The 20,619-nt window shown below is 41.6% G+C and overlaps 1 protein-coding gene across 1 annotated transcript in view; it reads left to right on the top strand.

Moving 5' to 3' along the window:
• LOC108798022 (T-cell leukemia homeobox protein 1-like) overlaps nt 1-1,263 on the top strand; it is a 10,337-nt gene extending 9,074 nt beyond the window's left edge. Inside the window, exon 2 of the mRNA XM_018569715.1 lies at nt 1,041-1,263. Coding sequence (XP_018425217.1) covers nt 1,041-1,263 — 223 coding nt within the window. The remainder of the gene's footprint in view (nt 1-1,040) is intronic.
• The last annotated feature ends 19,356 nt before the right edge of the window (nt 1,264-20,619 follow it).

The raw sequence follows: 20,619 nt of genomic DNA, 5'->3' as shown, positions 1-20,619 counted from the left end.
TATATATATATATATACACACACACACACACACACACACAAATGTAATGTAGAGAGGTAGAGAGCACTGAGACTGTTTTAGTGCATTTAGTGTTTTACTTATGTTAAAAACACAACTTAATTGCATTATTCTTTTTCACACAAAATGTAGGGAGGGATTGGAATCTCTGTCAGATTATTACTACTGTTTGCATCCCCGCTAAGGAGATTGACTGCTCTGTTTGTCCTGGTGACCAGTTTCACTAGGGATAAAAGTGAGGGAAAATGTAAAAGTTGTCACCAGAACAGGAGTAGAGGTGAAACCCTTCAATGGGGACACCTTTTCCAGTGACAATTGTCTGAGAGGGTATTTCCTATCCGTTTCTGTTGTGTCTATAGGACAGAAGATGAAAGGACATCTCCCCAAATGGTCACAAATGGCAAAAAACTGCCAGGGATTTTACCAAATCCTATTCAATCTAAAAAAAAAAGTTATGGCTTTACATATACTTTAATACTGCGCTTAGAAGAGTAATGATTTGCAGTATTAGTAACAGTCAGAATTCACATTGTGACTGTGTGGAGTAACTGGAGTAAACATATAGGGCTGATTTAGGAAAACTAGAGCAAATGTGAACCTGTTACCGGCCCAAGCGCACAGTTTAATTTGAAAACCTCTTTGGCTGTTATGGTCATGATTAGTTATTAATAGGGTTTAGTTGGCAGAAGATCACCTATACAGTAACGATGATCTGACAAAAAGGTCTACATAGCTACTTGAAAATTATCTTCTCTGTTCTGAGGCCAATCAGTCAACAATATTCTGCCGTGTCAAGCTAATTTACCAGTATCAATGCTATTGTGTGTTACCTATTTCATGAAAGTTACTTATACCTCTTTCATATAAGACAACTTACATTTTATGGTCATCAGATACACTATGATTACAGACAGCTGTATATGTGTCGAGATGTTCTTTATTAGACTCTAGAAAGCAAAAGCAAAGCCATTTTAGTTGACGTGCTTGCACTGAGAATGACATTGTTCTTGTTCCACCTCCAGAAGACAGACAGCAGAAGAGAGGGAGGCGGAGAGACAACAAGCAAACCGGATATTAATGCAACTTCAACAAGAAGCCTTTCAGAAGTCTATAAACCAACCGCTCCAGCCAGACCCCATCTGTGTTCACAACTCTTCCCTCTTTGCCCTGCAGAACCTCCAGCCTTGGTCAGATGACACTTCCAAAATTACCAGCGTCACCTCTGTGGCCTCTTCCTGTGACTGACCACGGCTTGCCAGTAGAAATTTCAGGGGGGCAACGGACTGGCCGAAACGTATTATTGGACTTTTATTTCAGAGATTCATATGAAACCACAAGACACAGCTTGTCAAAGCAATTCCAACTCCCAGCCTTCAAAGTCTCCACCCAGTCATAAAAAGGTTCACTCACCAGTTGGATCCAGACTGTATTGTGCTGTACGATGGTGACTTATCTCCCGAAAGTAATCCTCATTCATGGTTGCCATGCCTAACACCGAGTTAAGAGGTGATGATAACTCAAAAAGGAGTCTTGTTTCCAGACACCCGGAGGAAAATCACATATATATTTTATAAAAGTGAACAGGTTATTGGTAAAATATCCATGTCTATCTGCTGAGCAGGCACCCTTTACCCACTCTTATGTTGGATGAACAATAGGCTCTTAGTAAGAAGAGCCATTCCAGATGACTTATCTTTACCCCAACCGTGGTGGCTGAGGCTGTCTGCTAGAACCTGAAGATATTAATAAAAATTCCCAATTTTTACCTAATATTGGCAAAACTGGACAATGATAATCGAATGTTTATGTGTAAAGTTGTCCTTTGTAGCTTAAACCTGCCACCGCCAAAGATTCAATGGGCTATTTTTAAAATCAACCTGTCTATCTGTGCTGCTGCATGACCAATAGATTGAGACCTGCAGCTTACTAATTCTAGTCTTAAAGTGATTACTTGCTATGGGGTAATACATAAAGTCTATAACGACACATTAATAAATAAGGCCCATTTGTTAAACTATAAGGATCATTATTTTCCCTAACAACAGTTATTTTCAGTAATGAGAGCTGAAAGTAACAGTCATGTGGATGAAAATAATGATGGCATGGTAAATAACATATGTGATATAGTTTAGTGCATTGAGCCTACACTTTGCTAATCAGAAATGTGCTGTCTGGCTAAAAATAACCTCTTGCGGTCATGTTTCGATATTACTGCATGTGGAAAAGCCATCCTGTGGGCTCCTTTACAGATAGATAGTCTCTTGTAAGAAAACAGTTGAAGTACTATGGAGTTTACTTGGAGCTCAACACACCTGAAGAGAACATGCAGTCTTAATGGAAAATATATGCAGCAGGGTCTATTATAGCTGTATTCACAATAGAGAATGAGGCTGATTTACTTAAGGATGTTCACTCAAAAAAGAGAGTGACAATTCAGTTATCCAAAATATTATTTATGAAATAAATAGACATAGGAATTTGCTTTTCACATGATTGGATAATTGAAGTGAATCTTTTTTAAAGTAAACATTATTAACCTCTTTGGTAAAAAAAAAAGCTTAATTCTATAATACACAGGAAATATTTCTAAAGACATACCGAATGTATGATTCAAATGAGCTAGTGGTGTGCCTGTATCTAAACTCATCAAAAGTTGGCCAAACACACAACTCCAAATTCAAGCCAAGGGTAACCATGTCAACATCTTCGACTGTAAAGTTGAAGGAGGCAGGTGGAAAGTTGTTGGCTTAACAGTGACTACATCCATCAGGATGTAGTCACTGCTTGGGCATTGAGACAGCCATTGGTGTCGGCTGTACAGTAGATGGCACTGGCGATTCCTCCATTCACAATGTTTAAAGTGTCTGGAGGAATCAATTTTATGTCTCATGTTCTATCTGTGTGAGAGCCATAGACTTGGTAAAAGGGACTTCCTGACTTGCTTTCGAGATTGTGTCCCAATCTTTAAAAGATTTGGTAGTAGAAAGGGCCAAACCTGACAGATCTGAATGTTTAGCAGATAAGAAGAGAGTAATAGTATATTTTGCTTGAAGGCAGCCTACACACAAAGAAAAGTCTACTGTGTGATCAGACTTCCATGTCACTCAGTCAACTTCCAAGCAAATAAATTAAATTAGCAAGGGAGCCATCAGCACATCGTTCACAGGCATGCAGTCACCAACACTATATAAGACAGTACTGTCCAGGCGTGTAAAAACATTTCTACTAAAGATCTTCACATAAACAGTATTAAACAGCTAAAACAAAAAAAAACACGGCACAAAATAATGTTTTCTGCTACTGGAAATGCCATCACATACACAGTACACGTGTGCATGTCATGGCATGTTTCTTGTGTACGCAAAGACATTCAAAAATATATTTTGTCCAGTGGAAATTTTTCTATATCGTATACTTGACGTCAGACTGCCACGTAAAGTGAGTGGGTGGCCTTAGTTTGGCTGGTAACTGGCCTGTGTCTTGGAAGTGTAAGGGATTTATATACTCCATAGTGCAAAGCCATTAAGTGAACTACAACAACCAACCAGGGATGATTTTTTTAATTGGTCTGACCAAACAAATCTACATAAAGCTGCCCCCCGATTAGTCAGTATGACTTACTGTCCATCACTGCATTTTGTACTTTGCTATGATCCTTTTTTGGCATTTGCTCTCTTGTTGTCATCAAGGCGCTAATACAAAGAAAGACTATTTCTCCCTTATTACATACATATAGTCTAAATTAATATTGTTACCTTTTTAAAAGTTGAACTCCAGTCAGACATTAAAAATCCCAGTGGGTGCAGTTATGTATTTATGAAAAAAGCATTACATGTGATTTAAATATAACTAATATAAATACAGATATTTATGTTGATTTGAGCCTCTTGTATTCGCTTGTACATAAGCACTCTGCAGGGACAGAACTATGGACCAATCAGATGTCCTACAATTATTTCCTATATATCCTAGCATTAGCCTGCATTGTCCTGTGCAGATCAGCACAGGTCAATGGATATGGAGTGAACAAGCCTTTAATATCCAATCAGGGGCTGAGGGTGTGGAGGTGACCTAACTTAACTGCAACAGAGGTGTTCTGCTTGGAAGGGCTGTGTAAATCTCAGGACTGGATGGGCAAAAATAGAAATAATTCGATAGGTAAAACAGCTCCCTTATATGTATTTCATCTGTGTATTTAGCGGTTTGTCTGGAGTTCAGCTTTCTGAGATACTGCGGCTGATTTACTGTTACTTTAAGTTTAAGAATGTTAATTAAATGAATTGTACCTAAGATTCTCAAATCATACACTGCCTAAATAAATAAACAGGAGTAAAGGTTCTCAACTGCTTCACTAAATCAGCATCCCTACTGGTTTGCTCATTCATGGCAACGTGCCATTGTCTGCTGATAGTCCAATTCCCTCCAATAGGGGAGACTTACCTAAGGGGAGACTTACCTATGCAAACCTACCTCTTTACCCCACCAACGCAGCTGGAATCAGATTTTACCAGGGTGGATAACATCACACCCCTCTTTCCCCCATGGCATGTTATCTCCTCACTGTGACAGTGCTTGGGCCTAAGCAGACAATTGTAAGCCCGAGCATTATCACAATGGGAAGGTCACATGTGGGGAAGTGGTATAGGAGCACGGTTGGCAAAGTGACAGTGTTTCTTTAAATCCCTTGTTCCGCACATCTCCTTTTGTAGCTAAGTACCAATCAGATTTTGCTTTTCAATGACAAAATATATATTTTAAAATGAAGGATTTGCAAATTTGCAGCAATCCTCCCCATAAGCAAGTATTCACTCTATGCACATTGTATAAACACAATCTTTATTTCTAACTTAACATGAAAAAAGTATTTTCATTACAAAACTACATTCAGTAGTTTATTTTCAGTTTTTATGAAAATGTATGAAGACATAGGGCTCCAACAGGAACAAAAGAATCTTTGACATCCAAGCACTTCAATATCATTTTGTATCAAATAGGTTATTTAACAATACTGCCAATAAGTTGTGACTTTCAGTATTCACCTATTATGGCATTCTTAAAGCAGGCGGATGTAAACGATGAACAAGGCACTTAGCAAGTGCTTGTATATATTTATTCATGTGGCAAAGAGGACTAGTCTTCACCGTTCACATGGACTGATCACTGCAGAGCATATTGCTTTGACAAACACACTTATGAAGTTGGGCATCGTGGACTGTGTGCAGTATTTAGGCCCTTCCTGGCAGAGAAAGGGTTAACGCACAGGGTTTTCTAATTTACCGGGGAGCTGCATTGAAAGCAACCACATCCCGTATGTGCGTTCTCTTCTTTTTATTTATGTGTATCTTTATTTGACACTATCACATCGGCAGACTATTTATGTGTTATGTACATTCAATTTTCATGGCAATTTAAAAAAAAAAAAAGAAATGAGATTTAATAACTGCATCAACAAAGTATTGTCGACATTATGTAAATAAAATGAACAATTAGTTTTTTTCAGTTCAGGTTTCTCGCTTTGTGTTTTGTTTGCATTGTTTCTTCAAACAACCGAGAGCTATTATCCTGTGACATTCATCAATGCTGTTTATTTAAATATATTCCTCGTTTGGCACAAAGGATTAAAATCTGACCTCTGTGCACCAAATGCCTTTGCAAACCCAGACATTACTTTTTTCACACAGTGGTGATACCATCACTGTTCTGCACATAGCCGGTGCAGAGAGCAGAGCTGTGGGAGGGACTCAGCAGACCCCACCCACTACAGGCTGCCTGCAGAAAACTATAGGGGGGCGGGTGCAAGACTAGTCACAAGGAGAGAAAGCAGCAGTGACTGATCTTTATTACAGGAAGCTTCTGCACAGAGGGACAAAAAATGAAAGAGTTGTTTCAAGCTGGATTACTGCACAGATTTTGGAGAAATGCACAAAGGACACCAAGTATAAAATATAAGACTACACATTGCTTTAGACAAGATTTTTCCCGGAGTTCATTTTAATTTTACATTAGTTTTATTCCCTGGCTGCTTCACTTGCCACTTAGATCTTTACTTTTTACAAAGCACACACCAATTTATAAATAGTAAACACTAAGGATGCCTCTTTCTTTACTGGGTTCATCATCCCTATGAAGCAGAGTAAGAAAGTGAATGGTTAACTTGTTCATTACAAGCAATGAATTGAAAGGTGAGTCTACCAAAAAAGCATATTTCAGTTTTTGTTTGAACGAACAAAGATATAACATTTATACTAACTTTTGTACATTTGATAACATACGTATTTCTTACAATAATTACCTATAATGATAAAAATAATTAATAATAAAGTTACCCTTGCAGGGGTTTCCCCTTCATCCTGCAAGAGTTAACTTCTCATTTTGCCTACGGGGTGGGAATAAGGTGAAATACTTATCCTTTACGCCCCGCAGTTTTCCTATCCGCTGTTCAACCGGGTGCTTCTTCTTACTGCCCAACTGCAACAACTTCTTTCTGACCAACAATGTGTAATCACATATTGGGAGCATCAGACAGGGAATGATAGCACCAGCTTCCTGAGTAACAAGGAAAGAGGTGAGTAATTCACCATATTTATCATCCCCTAGACAAAAGGAGCAATTAACTCCTTCAGTGCGTAGGGGGACCCACTGCAAGGGTAACTTTGGGGTCTATTCACAAAACTGCTGTAGGCAGCCGAGTGAATAACCGACCCGAAGTGAAGTGAGACGTACGCTGTTGGCCACACTTCACTTCAGGCTTGTACGGCTGATTTCAGCCGTATATCGGGTGAAATCAGCCGTACATCGGGTGGCTTCGAGTCGGCCGAACATGGTTAGCATGTTCGGCCGACCGAAGTGCAGAAGTAGTTCGACTCCTTCCGGCAGGCTACTCGCTGCTGTTCGGCCTATTCTCATAGATGCCGAACAGCAGTGAGTGAATAGCTGAATGCCGCTGAGCGGCATTCGACTCAGCTATTCTGCTCGGTACTTCTGTGGTACCGAGCGGAATAGAAAAAGTAAAAAAAAAATTTAAAAAATTGGAAACGATTGAAATGATGGCAGATAGCAGAGTAAGCAATAGCTTCTTTGCTATCTGCAAGTTTTTTGTATTCTGACAGCTGCTGCCGTCAGAATAAAAAAAAAGTCAGCATAGGAATGCAAGCTGGCTATTGCACCTGCCCTCTGCTGCTGTCAATCACTAGAAGGGGACCTGATGGAGAACTTCAGGTCCCCTCTGCTGATTGACAGCAGCAGTGGGCGGGTGCAATAGCTAGTTTGCTATTGCAAAGTGAAATAGCCAATAGGAATGTAGCTATGCATTCCTATGCTGTTTTTTTTTCCCTGACTGACGGCGCCGGTGGCTCCAACATCAGAAGGAAAAAGAAACAAACAGAGCAGGGTAAAGATTTACTCTGATTGGTCAAGCAGACTAAACCTTTCAGGGAGAGAGTGTTTCTCTCCTGGGCGGCCGGGAGAGTAATGACAGATCAGAGTCCCTGGTTACTCGGTAACCAGGGACGCTAATCTGTCTCTGCAAGTGGCCGGAGCCCAGCCATCAGTACCATTTGGCCAGCTTTGGCTTTCGCCTCAGCTCAACTGAGCCGCTTGGCCAACTTTGGGAGCTGTACGGGCTATAGTGAACCGAAGGGGTCCTGGGGCCGAAGCTAGCCGAAGGATCAGCCGAAGCTACGGCTAGATACTTAGGCAGTTTTGTGAATAGACCCCTTTGTCTTTAGCCAGTAATCGGCTTTAAAGAAGCACTCCAGCAACAACAAAAAAAGAACCCATGCACTGCAAGGGTTAACTGCTTGTTTTGGTCTATGGCAGGAGTGGGCACTCTCAGGCCCTCCAGCTGTTGTGAAACTACAAATCCCATAAGGCATTGTAAGATTTGAACAGCCATAGACATGAATCCCAGAAACAGATGCATGATGGGATTTGGAGTTTCACCACAGCCGAAGGGCTTGCCCACCACTATTCTAGGGACTAAAATAAAGAATATACATTCACCTAATCTTCAGTCTTGCAGCGGTGACCACTCATCTCTTTTCCTCTCCACTCTGGTGATGGAATGTCCCCTGGCGTCCTCACGTCTAATGCAGCTGCATTAAACATTATAATGTCACAGGTCCTTAGACCACCAGAGCCCAGGGGAGAAGAGGCTGCGGGGAACCGGTCTAGCAGCCAAATAGGGCCAAGGCTCAGGTAAGTATATATTTTTATTTTAGCCCCTAGCCCAAAATGAGCAGGTAACCCTTTGTAGTGCAGGGGTAGCCCCACTGTAAGGGCTACGTTTTAGATTCGTTTTTCTCTAAATACTATTTGCATAACAGCATTTTCAGGCTTTCCCTTGTAGGTTTACACACCAACCATTGACAAAGCGTTTTACTGTAATTCAGACTCATCAGCACAAGGCAAGGTTCATTTTCAGAGTTAATTTTCACTTATCTTACTGAATGAGATGAAACACAGTAAAAAAACAAACAAAAAAAAAACACCTGGGAAAGAATAATCAAACATGTGCAAGGAACATTAAAAATGTGTTCCTCAACACAACTTTGCCTTATTCATTAAGTTAAGTGAACATTCACATTGCAAAGAGAATGTTCACTTGTGCACAGTAACTGAGTTGAAGTTGTGACAACTCCAATCATTAATGATGTGAAGGACAAATGTTTTTTTTTTTTTTTTAATAATTGGTTATCCTTTGCAAAGTGATGATTCCTTTTGTTTCACCTCATTCACTAAGATTCAACCCCAATTTCAATGAAGTAAAAAGGACAAAGAAACATTTCTTGATACAGCATGCTTGAAAGTGAATCGGGGTCAAGATCATGGAGCTTTATAGAGGGAGGTGAAACAGAGGAGAAAATTAATTTACACTTTAAATTCATGTTGTCATTAAGCTGGCCATAGGCAGGATGATTTTGTGACAGACAAAAAAAATAAAAAAAATCAGTCACATGTCTCATCAGTCACATGTCTCATTAGTCACATGTCTTGATGTTAAGCAATTCTGCAAATTAATTTAAGACTCTGGGTGAAAATGTAATAAAAAGGGTTAGAATCACGTGACATTTGATTTGAATTTAACGTATTGCAGTAAATAGAATGCTGGGGGTGCAAGTAGCTGGTCTTGCCTAGGGCGCAAAATAGTCTAGCACCAGCCCTGTGTGTAACTGCACTAAAATAATGACCGCCACAGTCCTTATACCTGAAGCCCACACCCAACTTACTGAGACCAGAAAGAGGTACACCGTATAGTACAAATATTTAAGCAAAGGGCGCACCCCTTGTCAGTGGTGCGGGTCACAAAGAATTAATATACAAAAAACTGATTGGTTAAACGCACAAGTGCTTCTTTCCACCACTTCTTCTCCTTTATATTGGCCTTTGAAATGCAACACTTTATATATAATATTTTTTTTATAGAGATGTAGACATTGGACCAATAAGAGGGACATCTAAGGATTGTCCTCAGTGGGACCAGGGGATTACTTTCAAAAGAGGGACAGTCCCTCCAGTTGAAGGACAGTTGGGAGCTCTGCTCTCCTGTTAGCAGTGGTCAAGTATCTTTGGAATCATCAGTCCTGTCACTCAAATATCTCCCGGCGATGAAATGGTTAATGGGCCCAGACCTCTTGTCTGTTGCCCAAGGCCTGAGCTGTGACTCCAGATAACCTGTCTTCCATCTACAGTAAAGATCCTGTCATCTACAGGCCTAAGCTGTCATCTGCTACTTGTAAAGCTTCTGGAGAAGAAAGGAGAGATGAAGTGTGTGAAGTAAATGTGAGGACACAGCTGAACACAATGGTCGGGAGAGTGCAGACAGTCATTTTGTGGCTGCCCAGGAGCTGGTGTCATTTGTACTAGTGCCGCTTGAAAATATGACACGACTTTCAAAGAAATGTCAATAATGTGTGGATGACAAGGCTTCCACTTACAGCCCCGGCCAGCAAACAAAGAACTAAGACCCTGTAATGTTCCTGTTTTAAGGGAGGCTATAGTTTCTTTTTTCAAATGATATACATGTAAAAGATATCAGCTAGAAGAAAAACCTGCTTTTCAATGTGTGATAATAAAATATTTAATGTGTAGACTGTAATTCTCTACCAGGGCCATGCCGGGGATGGATGCCACCTGTGGTGGGCATTTTTGCTGCCCCTCGTCATTGGTTGCTAGGGTGCTGAACAGCTGGGCTGTCTGCATCCTAGCAACCAATGACACTGTGTGGGACACAGAGCATCATTGTTTGCTATGACATAAGGGGTTGAGCTGCACAAGTGCACAGTGTCATTGGTTGTTGCAGTGCAGGTAGCTCTTTGACCCATAGCAACCAATGGGAACATACACAGGGCTATTGTGTGCAATACGTGGTCAAGGAGCTCAGTAACGCTGAGTTTGTGATATGATCAGGCTCAGTCATGCTGAGCTGCACTGAGTATGGAGTGTCCATTATGACAGTAAAGAGCTGCCCCCACCATGTGCCGCCTGAGTTGTGCCATTGGTGGCACAGCCTTGTTCTCTATGAATATGAGGCAGTCAATACATTTGCAGATTTTACCTTCTGCCATGCAGTGCTACATAATATTTGTACCTTGCTGCTCCTTGTCACAGGTCTATGAGTCAGTAGGCTCATTGAAAAAATGCACTCCCTGTGTGACGCACTAGAAGGTTGAATACAGTTGGAACAAATAGAGCTCCGTCTACTGGTTCATTTAGAAACATCTATATGCAATACAATTCAATAGCAAAAGTAAAGAAAAGCATGTACTGAAAAATATTAAAGCCACATAATAAGAACTTAAAACATGTGCTCACAAGAAAAAACACTATCCATTGTCTATAGGGGCGCCATCCACCTAAAAAACAATAGATTGTAGTTTTTGGCGTGTGACAACTGCTTTAATAGCCTACTGGCTTTTTATAATCTCAGGGTGTTGTTGTTGTCGGTGGGTGTGTGTGTGTATGTGTGTATGTGTGTGTGTGTGTTTAGAGGTAATGTCTCTATAAAAATGTTATGAAGTCTGCCCTATTTCTTTAGCAATTAAAAGGCCTCAGCTCCCATTGCTTTGATAAAATGCAATTTATATCACTTAGAATGCAGCAGACGAAGAGAAGCAAATCTCTCCTTGAAACATTCTAATGGAGTGATTGGTCCCCTTTAAAGTTTATGTGATTAGAGGGCTTTCTGGACATCTATAGTAGGTGACTGGTGCGGGAGCTCTTGATGTCAGAGTCTGGCCTGTAAGCTACAAAACAAGTTAGAAAATGTAAATTGGGAGTATCTGGAACATAGAAAGTTGAAAATTGTAGCTCTGTCGGGGATAACAATGTAGGATGGAGGATCGTGGGCAGGGTTTGGCACTCCAAATAATGCACAATGGGGACTGTTTTTTAAGCACAACCACTGCTGACCCTCATAAGGTCAGATAAGCCCTTTTGAGATGAGAGGTATGTACATAGGTCCCCTACAATACACAGTAGTGACCCCACTCCAAGCAATCAAATATTGCACATTTTCTTACTCAAGTGCCAGCTTCCTTATGGCTTGTACCAGCCACACACGTACAAGATCTAAAAGAATGGCGGCCAAACACTAAGTTCTGATCTCACAATAAACTGTTGTTCATAGTGCAATGCACACAGAATCTTCTCGCTGGTACATTTTATTTTGGTAGTCAACAAAATGATTCTTTCAGAGGGAGGAGTCTGTATGGGTTGTGTTGTGAACAATAACATTAAATGCAGGATTGGAACTCGTTGTGCGGCCACCATTCTTTTGGACCTTTTATGGGTGAAAGAAGATGCTCCCCAAACTTCAAAATGAGTGCAGTTACAAGCTGTTCCACAGATCCTGACATCACCTTATGTAATCCACTCCTCCATGGCTAACATTACCCAATTGAATCCTCTCCTCCCCTGACTGACATCACCTAATTAAATCCCCTCATTCCCTGGCTGACATGTAATTATATTACTGCACTGGCTAAAAGGGGGATAAGTGTCAGGAAGGTGAGGACAGGAGCAGTAAAACTTTTCTAGCGCTGATTCTACATCCTTTTTTTGATCATAACTCTCAGTACTTTGGGATATCATATTAGTCATTTTAGATACAAAATGCCTAGTCTGACTTCTATTTGATTAGTGTAAAATGAGAAGAACAGATGAGGAAGTCAAGCAGAAAGACTGATAGAGAATGGAGATATGTAGAAGGGATTGGTCAAATAGACATTGTAGACTCCTTGTAGAGATTAAGGTCGGCTGTTTCTATTCAAAGTGGTCACAGTTTGCAATTCAAGTAGAAGAGATTTTCATAACTTGAATTAAGTGTAGGATATCACAAAATTATCGGTTCCAATCTGTAGTGCACCATATCCATTATAATCTGACTGTAGAAAGTCTCTTTAGGTCTACCAGCAACTATGATGTATAAAGGTCTACTTGAAAGGACACAAATTGAATAGATAGTCTAGGTAGAGTTATAAGTTACTTAGCGGGTTATTCACAAAAGGAGCTGAAGGATATAGCCGTAGCTTTGGCTAATCCTTTGGCTCACTTCCGCCGCCAGAGCAAAGGGCTGCTGTACAGGCTATTCACAATAGCCCGCACAGCAGCCAAAGCTGACCATTCTTCCTGCAAATGTAAAAAAAAAAAGCCTGGAGTCCCTCTCCCAATCCATACCAGATCCTTTAGGTCTGGTAGGAAAGATAGGAGGGACCCCAAGTTAAAAAGTAAAATATAAAAACCAGAAAAAGTGCGTGGGGCTCTCCCCAAAAGTCATACCAGGCCCTTTAGGTCTGGTAGGGATTTTAAGGGGGAACCCCACCCCCCCAAAATATGGGAAACAAAATGTGTCTCTCCCCTAAAATTACCAACCAGACCCTTAATTCGAGCACAGGCCTTGCAGGGCAGGAAAAGGGGGTGGGCGAGCCCTTGGCATTGGGGGGAGGGTGCTTTTCAAGGGTTCCCCCTTTGCCCCATGCCATTGGGGACAAGGGCCTCTTCCGCCACAACCCTGACCCGGTGGTTGTGAAGGTCTGCGGGCAGGGGGCTTATTTGTCTCAGGGTACCCCTTTCATCCAGATGCTGCCCCCCTTGTGAATGAGTAAGGGGTACTTGTACTCCTACTGATTCACTAAAGGGTTAAAGTAAAATGTAAATAAACAGACCAGACTTTTAGAAAAGAATCCTTTAATTGAAAAAAGCACAGCAAAAGTATTTGACAATTCTTTTCATAAAAAATAAATATCCCCAAAATTGATCCAGACGTAATTGAAGGGTCAATCACGATGTCCAGCGTTGTCCAAATAAAAAAAACCCTGACGCCCACCAACCCGCCACATACAACTAACTCCCCCTGCAAAATGAACAATTTGACAGATGACGGCAAAATGTAAACAGATAGGCGGAGCTAGTGGTGACATCACATTTGGCCGCACCTGTCAGATCCCTACTGAAAGTCCCGCCCAAATGAAAGCAAATGGGCGGACTCGCCCGTGACGGTACTGCTGGCTCCGTTTATTTGTTGTCATACAATGACAGGCTGCTGTTCTCGGGTCATTTGAGGACAGTGGCCTGTCATTGTATTTCATTTTTTGGATTCTGCTTGCTACCTCTGAGGTAGCCTTTGGGAGCTTAGTGAATAACCCCAGTGTGAATTTAAGAAGGTCTAAAGTAATCACATCCAGCTCAAAACACAACAGAATGGTGAACTAAACATTACACTGCAAGGGGTTGCAATTAGAGAACAGAGGACTCCAATTATCCACTACTAAAGGTGCATGAAGACATGTTGGCACTTCAGCTGAAAAGTTATGTAAGGGAGTGTAGCCTACGAGCAATAGGCTTGCTCAATTAAAGTTTTAGCAGTAGCTGAAGGCTTCTTTCCAAAAAAAAAAAAAAAGTTTGATGTGTCTGGTGTAGCGCATTCTTACATTCTTATAGTTTTTATGTCTAGCTGTAACATTGTACAAGTAAGTAAGAGTGCCACTTTGTTAAAATATTTATAACTTATGTTTAGTAAGCCGTACAATAACAAATTGTGTAATAGCGCCCTCTTGTGCCCATAATTAGGTACTACAGCAAGTTGGGGACCAAGCCTGAATTAGCAGATTTGAAATACATAACATACAATCAGCCTAAAGCCCAACTCCTGCCAAAACTTTTTTTTCCTTAGTTTTGGATAGCATAAGGAGGAGTTAAAGCCTTTGTCAGGCTGCAAATCCTACCCGTGTCCTTTTTAAGATTTATTTTTACATCCCTTCATATTTGCATAATTCCTTCCAAGAGCCAGTCCACTGCTTGCATTAGGGGCTGAGGGTGGAGTACTGAGGCAGGGTGATGTGATGTTTTCAGGAAGCTATGTACAACACCCCGGCAGTCCCTTCCACCAGCTATGATCTGTCTGCATTGCATAGAGATGCACATAGATCCAGTTATGAGGTAATTGAGCGGGAAAGGATCAACCAGGGAAGCCAAAATAAAAGCAGAATCAACTGCAAATGCAGCTTCAGTATGCAGTTACTTAAATATTTATACAAATCAGTGCAGGGAAGGACTGGTAACTTTTGGCCTGTGGGGCCAATTACCCTTTTAGGGACATTTCTTTGTACCATGCAAAGTGCACCATGGTGTTGCAGTGATTGGTGGCATGGTGAAAGGAGGATATTCTTAAGGGACATGGTTTATTGTGAGACAGCTTTTCACATCTTTTCATCCATGGTGGATCTCTACATTCAGTCACATGACATCTCAGAGCAGCAAAGAAAGTCAGATTTCTCTTTGTCCGGTGCTGTGATCACAGGTCTGAACAAGGAGCAGGTAGCTATAGAGCGCATACCATGTGTCACTGACATCGGTGTATGAATGGAGGAGTACACCAGTCCAACATATCCTATTCGTTTTGCCCCAGACCTTAGCCTAGTCCTCTCTTGATCCCATGCAAAGAAAGTCACAAGTAGGTTTGTAGCCATTCCTGTAACAAGGAAGTCAATTAATTTGCTCATCAGCAGTTTAATTTTTAGCTTAAACTGGGTTGTACAAGGGACATAGATACATTCTTGTGGGTCTCAACCGGTTCTTCTAGCCTTGCTCGCCCTCCGCTGCAATGGTCTATGGTCCCTGAGTCATCATGTTCTATACACTGTGTATTGCTGTTCACTTAGCTGCAGCCTTTCGGGGAACCACAGCGGCGCCTGTTTACAGCGCCGGCCCACACATCTTCCCTTCCGAGACCCACTGTGTTTGCCCCTGCTGAGAGTGAGACCCTCCACATCTGCCCCTGCTGAGACTCTCCGCATCAGCCCCTGCTGAGACTCTCCGCATCAGCCCCTGCTGAGACTCTCCGCATCAGCCCCTGCTGAGACTCTCCGCATCAGCCCCTGCTGAGACCCTCCACATATACCCCTGCTGAGACCCTCCACATCTGCCCCTGCTCTGACCCTCCGCATCTGCCCCTGCTCTGACCCTCCACATCTGCCACTGCTGAGAGCCTCATCATCTGCCACTGCTGAGAGTGAGACCCTCCAGATCTGCCCCTACTGAGACCCTCCACGTGAGACATCAGGCCGGCACCTCGAAGCAGTGCGGCAGCACAGAGTATGTAGCAAATTCATAAACTATTGTGCATTGCTGTATAATGTATTGCTGAGATCTGTACTCCTCCGTAGCTGGCAGTATTCTGCATTGCTGTATAAATGTATTGCTGGGATTTGTAGTCCTCTATAGCCAGTGCCATTCTGCATTACTGTATAATGTATTGTTAAGATATGTAGCCCCTCTACAGCTTGGAGTCAGTGGCAGAACTACTGGGGTTGAAGCTGCGCCCAGGCCCTGGTGCTCCACCATTGTCCTAAAATCATTCGTCTGTATTGTTTTAGAAAACTGTCACATGATACAAAGGGAAAAAAAAAGTATCAGTAATTGGTATCGGCAAATAAAAGTATGAGTACTCTTACTCGGTCTGGAAAAAAATGGTATTGGTGCATCCCTAATAAACATTTATGTTGGCAAAAAAAATTTGTTTGATTTTTTGGGGTTTTCAGGTACAAACACGTTTCGTTATTCTGATTTTTTGGAATCTAGGTTTTAGTTTCGGATGGGGTTTCCTGATTGGCCAGAAAACGGTCACTTGTTTGATGTAGTTTAATTTTGGACGAAATTCGGATGATCCAAAATTTTGTTAAAAGAACATTCGGATTCATTTGCATTCAGCCTCGTCCAGCTGCATCCGAATGTCCAAATTTACGAAATTTTGCCAAATTTGCATTCGGAACAAAACTAAATTGACATGTTTAATCCCTAATAATAATGGTCTGTGACTGTGGGGGAAATTAGATTGTAAGCTCCTCTGATGCAGAGAACAGGGGCAGACCGAGACTGGGTGGTCCAATGAGATCCGGTCCCGGGCTCCGACACTGGAGGAGGCATGGTTGCATGGGATTCGGAAAGGCCCCCCCAAGCAAAAAAATCTTGCACCAGGGCCCTTTGTTCCTTAGGCCACTGCAAGGTACATTTCATCTCTGCAGCAGAGGAGGAGACAGGCTGGAGGGAACCCTGTGACAGCTGGCCATCTCCAAGGTTCAGGGGAGTATAAAGCTTTATTTTAGCACCTAGGCAAAAACGAACAGTTAACCCTTCTAGTGAGGTTTTAATAAAAGTTTTGCCTAGAGTTCTTTATTATAGGCTAAACTTAGTGCCCGTCCACACCGTCACATTTTAAGTGTGCTTTAAATCAGGATAATGTAAAGTTCCTCACGTCAGTGCATTGTGTTAGAGGGGAGTGCGTTCCATTTTTGAAAAATCTGGATGTTACACTATAATCAATGGCATCGCATGGAAAAGGCATCAAGGATGCAATATGTGTTATAATAGGTCACATGTCCTTATTTCCCATGTGCCTGCAGGAAGAAAATGCATATAAAACATACATAACATGCACCTTGTTGTATTATATTTGAATACAATAAATTATACACGTTTTGAGTAGAACGCATGTGCGCTTTCTAGTGTAAAATGTGAACGGGCCCTTATATGATAGTTGTAGAACTTCCATAATTAAAAGGGAACTTCATTATCCAAAACAAGCAGCAACAATGTCGGATTTTACTGGCCTTTCAAAGAACATTAAGACGCGTCATAACAGCCTTGTAAAGCAGAAATGAGTTTTGAATTCGGTTTTATTGCTAAAACAGTTAAAGTAGTGAGTTAGACAATGCGGTTTCACTAGATTCTCTTTATTGCTTCCTTTTCCCCTCTTACACACCTTTCTGCTGAAGGTGATAGAGTTCAAAGGTGTCAGTAAACTTTATGATCCCAAGTAAAACACACATGTGCTTTGGTTTTGGCGCTGGTAAGCGTGAATGGTTCCGCTGAATTAATCGGTCATGTATCTCCCCTTGTAGTGGCGCTGCCCATGCACTGCTATGGTTAACTGCTCCTTTATTGTCTAAGGGCATTCTGTAAAGGACTTTTACTTACCTGATCCCCGCTCCCATGGGCTCCAAGACTAGCGCCTGCAAGCTCCTCCCCCACTTCGCTCTTGCAGTTGGAGGCCTGTTGATGTCATTACGTCCAATGCAGGGTCCATATCTCTGCATTATACATGAGGACTGAAAGGGACTGTCCACAAGCCAGAGATGAGGTGAGTGCCGACTGCTAGGAGAGCGGGGATCAGGCAAGTAACACTGCTTTGCAGAATCATCCTAGACGAAAATGAGCAGTTAACCCTTGCAGTGCAGGGATAGCCCCACTGCAATGGTAGTCTTTTCTTCCCGAAGACAGGACCATATTAAGTACCTGTAGGTCCTGGTCTTGAAGTGGTGCTACCAAGATCATGGCTGCTGCTGTAGAAGTGTCAGAAGTTAGCTGAAGTGCCGGTTACACAGGCGATCATGCACATTCCTGTGTTTTATTGTCTGCATTGGATGGCAGTGGAGACATCAGGGGGGTCTAATAAACGCCAGATGTCTCCATAACGAGAACCTGTCACCTCCAAACGCTATCACATAGGGGCCTGTTAGCCCCTTTGTAAGCAATAAAGTTAGAGAACTTTTTTTACCCCTAGTTCTCTTCAGGGTTACCAGAGGACATATACTAATGTCCACCGGTGACCAAAAACTCAGTATATATCAGGCTATTGCTCACTATATGCTGAGAGCGCAGAGCCGTGCCCCAGCCGGGACATTACTATAGAGATCCACCCCGCTGACTGATTGACAGCTGGTTCTGCCTCTCTAAATGCAGAGCCAGCTTTGCCCTCCTCCTCCCCATTCATTACTTCAGTCAGCGCTGGAGGATCGGAGAAGGAAGGGGGAAATACCTGCGGGGAACGGTGACTGACAGTCACCTCTCTATACAGGGAGAGGATTGGGAAGTCAGCGATCGGCTTCCCAATAAATAGAGCTTTCCTTTAATAAAAAAATTAAAAAAAAAAACACACCATCCCTGCATGCGAATAGACACATGTGCAGGGCATGCATGCGTACACAAACTATGATTTCAAAATCACCTCTTTCACACTGCACTGAGTAGTGGGTAATACAAAGAAACCTAATAACCTGTTAAATATAAAGTGCTGTTGTGGTAATAAAAAAATTAATAATTCATATATGTTCTAATTAGCAGTGTATATCAATCAAATTCCATCACAAAACTATGATTATGCCACACATGTTGGGTAACACCTTGAGCTTTAACGTGAGAGCAATAATTCTAGGGCCATCATTTGCTGTTAACTCTAAACTGATGAGCAGTAAAAGCTTTTAAAGCATCACCTATGGGCAATTTTGAGTACCATCGTTTTTCACCATTGCAAGAGCACACACAATTTTAACACATGACATGTTTGGTATCTTTTTACTCAGCATCACCTCATCTTTATTTTTTTTTAACCAAAAATGTAATATTATATCAGGTTTGTGTGCACTAAAATTCATTTCTGGAATTTGCACAAATATCGTGCAACATAAAAAAAAATGCACCTACCACTTTTTCTCTATTCTATATGGCCTCTTTCAGAAAATCTATAACTGTTGGGGGTTATTTTGTATACAAAAATTCAGCTTTTAGCATGTGTACAGATTTTAGCATGTGTACAGATTTTAGCATGCCGCCTGGTTTCCTTAATGGGACTTCTGGTATCTGAATTCAGTATTGGTGAGCGTTAAAAAACAAAACAAAACAAAAAAAAAAAAAAAACAGTATCGGTGCACCCCTAGTTGTTTGATATCTCCTTTGATTTTAACATTAGAAATAAATTAAGTTTCCAGAACGAAAACCACATTCACTAGGGAAAAATATACATCCTGTTCCTTTGATTTTTTCCCCCCGATTTTACCCCATTAACTATCAGAAGATACGACTAAGGGTTCTCAAACTGACAGCGTTGACAACCTTCACTAGCAGCTGAAACAAAAAGACGGAGGATAGCGTTGCTTGTACAGTAGATACATATTCAGCTCTGCAGTTTCTTGGTGATTTTCATATATACTGTATATAGCAGTTTAACAGTTTCATGTTTCAGGCACTGGAGGCAGCAGCTTACAAAGTTCAGGCATATGTCTGGAGGTTGGTCTGTGGCAGATACAAAACCGTGACAGGGCTCTTAACCATTCCCTACCCTATTCAAAACTTTAAAAAAAAAAAAAAAAAAAAAAAAAAAGGTTGTGCATCATATACACTTATTTTAACAATATAAAAATCCATATTCTATAGCTTGATTATTGCACATGGGCCTCATAGGTAGTTAGTATATTTTTTACATTCGGAATACATTTCACCAGTTCTCTGTATTTAGAAAGAAAGAAACCGCGATTCTGTGACACGGACAGATGACAGGGCAGGGAGAATCCAAAGAGACATATATTATTTATAGTCGGTTCTCAGCCTCCACCCACAACATAAATCTTCCAAAGCTCCATATGTGTTTTATGACTCATACTTTACCTGTCATAAAACCATCAGGTCCAGTAATTACACAGAATAGATCGTCTGATTCTTTCATTTCACAGATAGCAGCTCAACTTATAAATGAAAAACTGGTTTCTAGTAGCTTTGTCCTTTCACTGGGGAGTTTATGTGCTCAGTGATGATATTGTCTATTCCTGGTTTTCTGGATAATTCACCGGAGAGGCTACCGCCATAGCAGGTCATGTGACCTCTTGGGGCTCACATCTATAGGGGTACCATTACTAAACCCACTTTTTATAAGTCTATCGCCAATGAACACAGTAACTGGGTTGTCTACTTCTGTATATTACAAGTATTTGCACATTCTGTACTTGCTGTAATATGTATACATGAGCTGAGCTCAGGCAACATAATTTGGGCATACACATGAGCAGATTAAAAGTAGGCACATAAAGCAACATTTACCCTACCTGGTAATATATTGGCGGACTGGAGTACATTTGTACATGGTGCACATTAGGGAGGAGGTGCTGGCGGTGTAAGTTACCGGGGGTGGATGTTACTAGGGGGAGGAGGTGTAGAGTTGCTGGTGGTGTACAGTACCTGCCCAGCTTATTGCCGTCACCGGTTGCCCGGAGCTGGGTGGGTCACTAACCAGAACGCCATATGTTGCTAAGAGCACACCTGCCATACCTTCCC

Source organism: Nanorana parkeri, unplaced genomic scaffold (assembly GCF_000935625.1).
Source record: "Nanorana parkeri isolate BGI_ZX_2015 unplaced genomic scaffold, ASM93562v1 scaffold1382, whole genome shotgun sequence".
In the NCBI taxonomy this organism is placed as follows: domain Eukaryota; kingdom Metazoa; phylum Chordata; class Amphibia; order Anura; family Dicroglossidae; genus Nanorana; species Nanorana parkeri.
The sequence above is the reverse complement of the archived record's forward strand: the minus strand, read 5'-3'. Positions and strand labels throughout refer to the sequence as shown.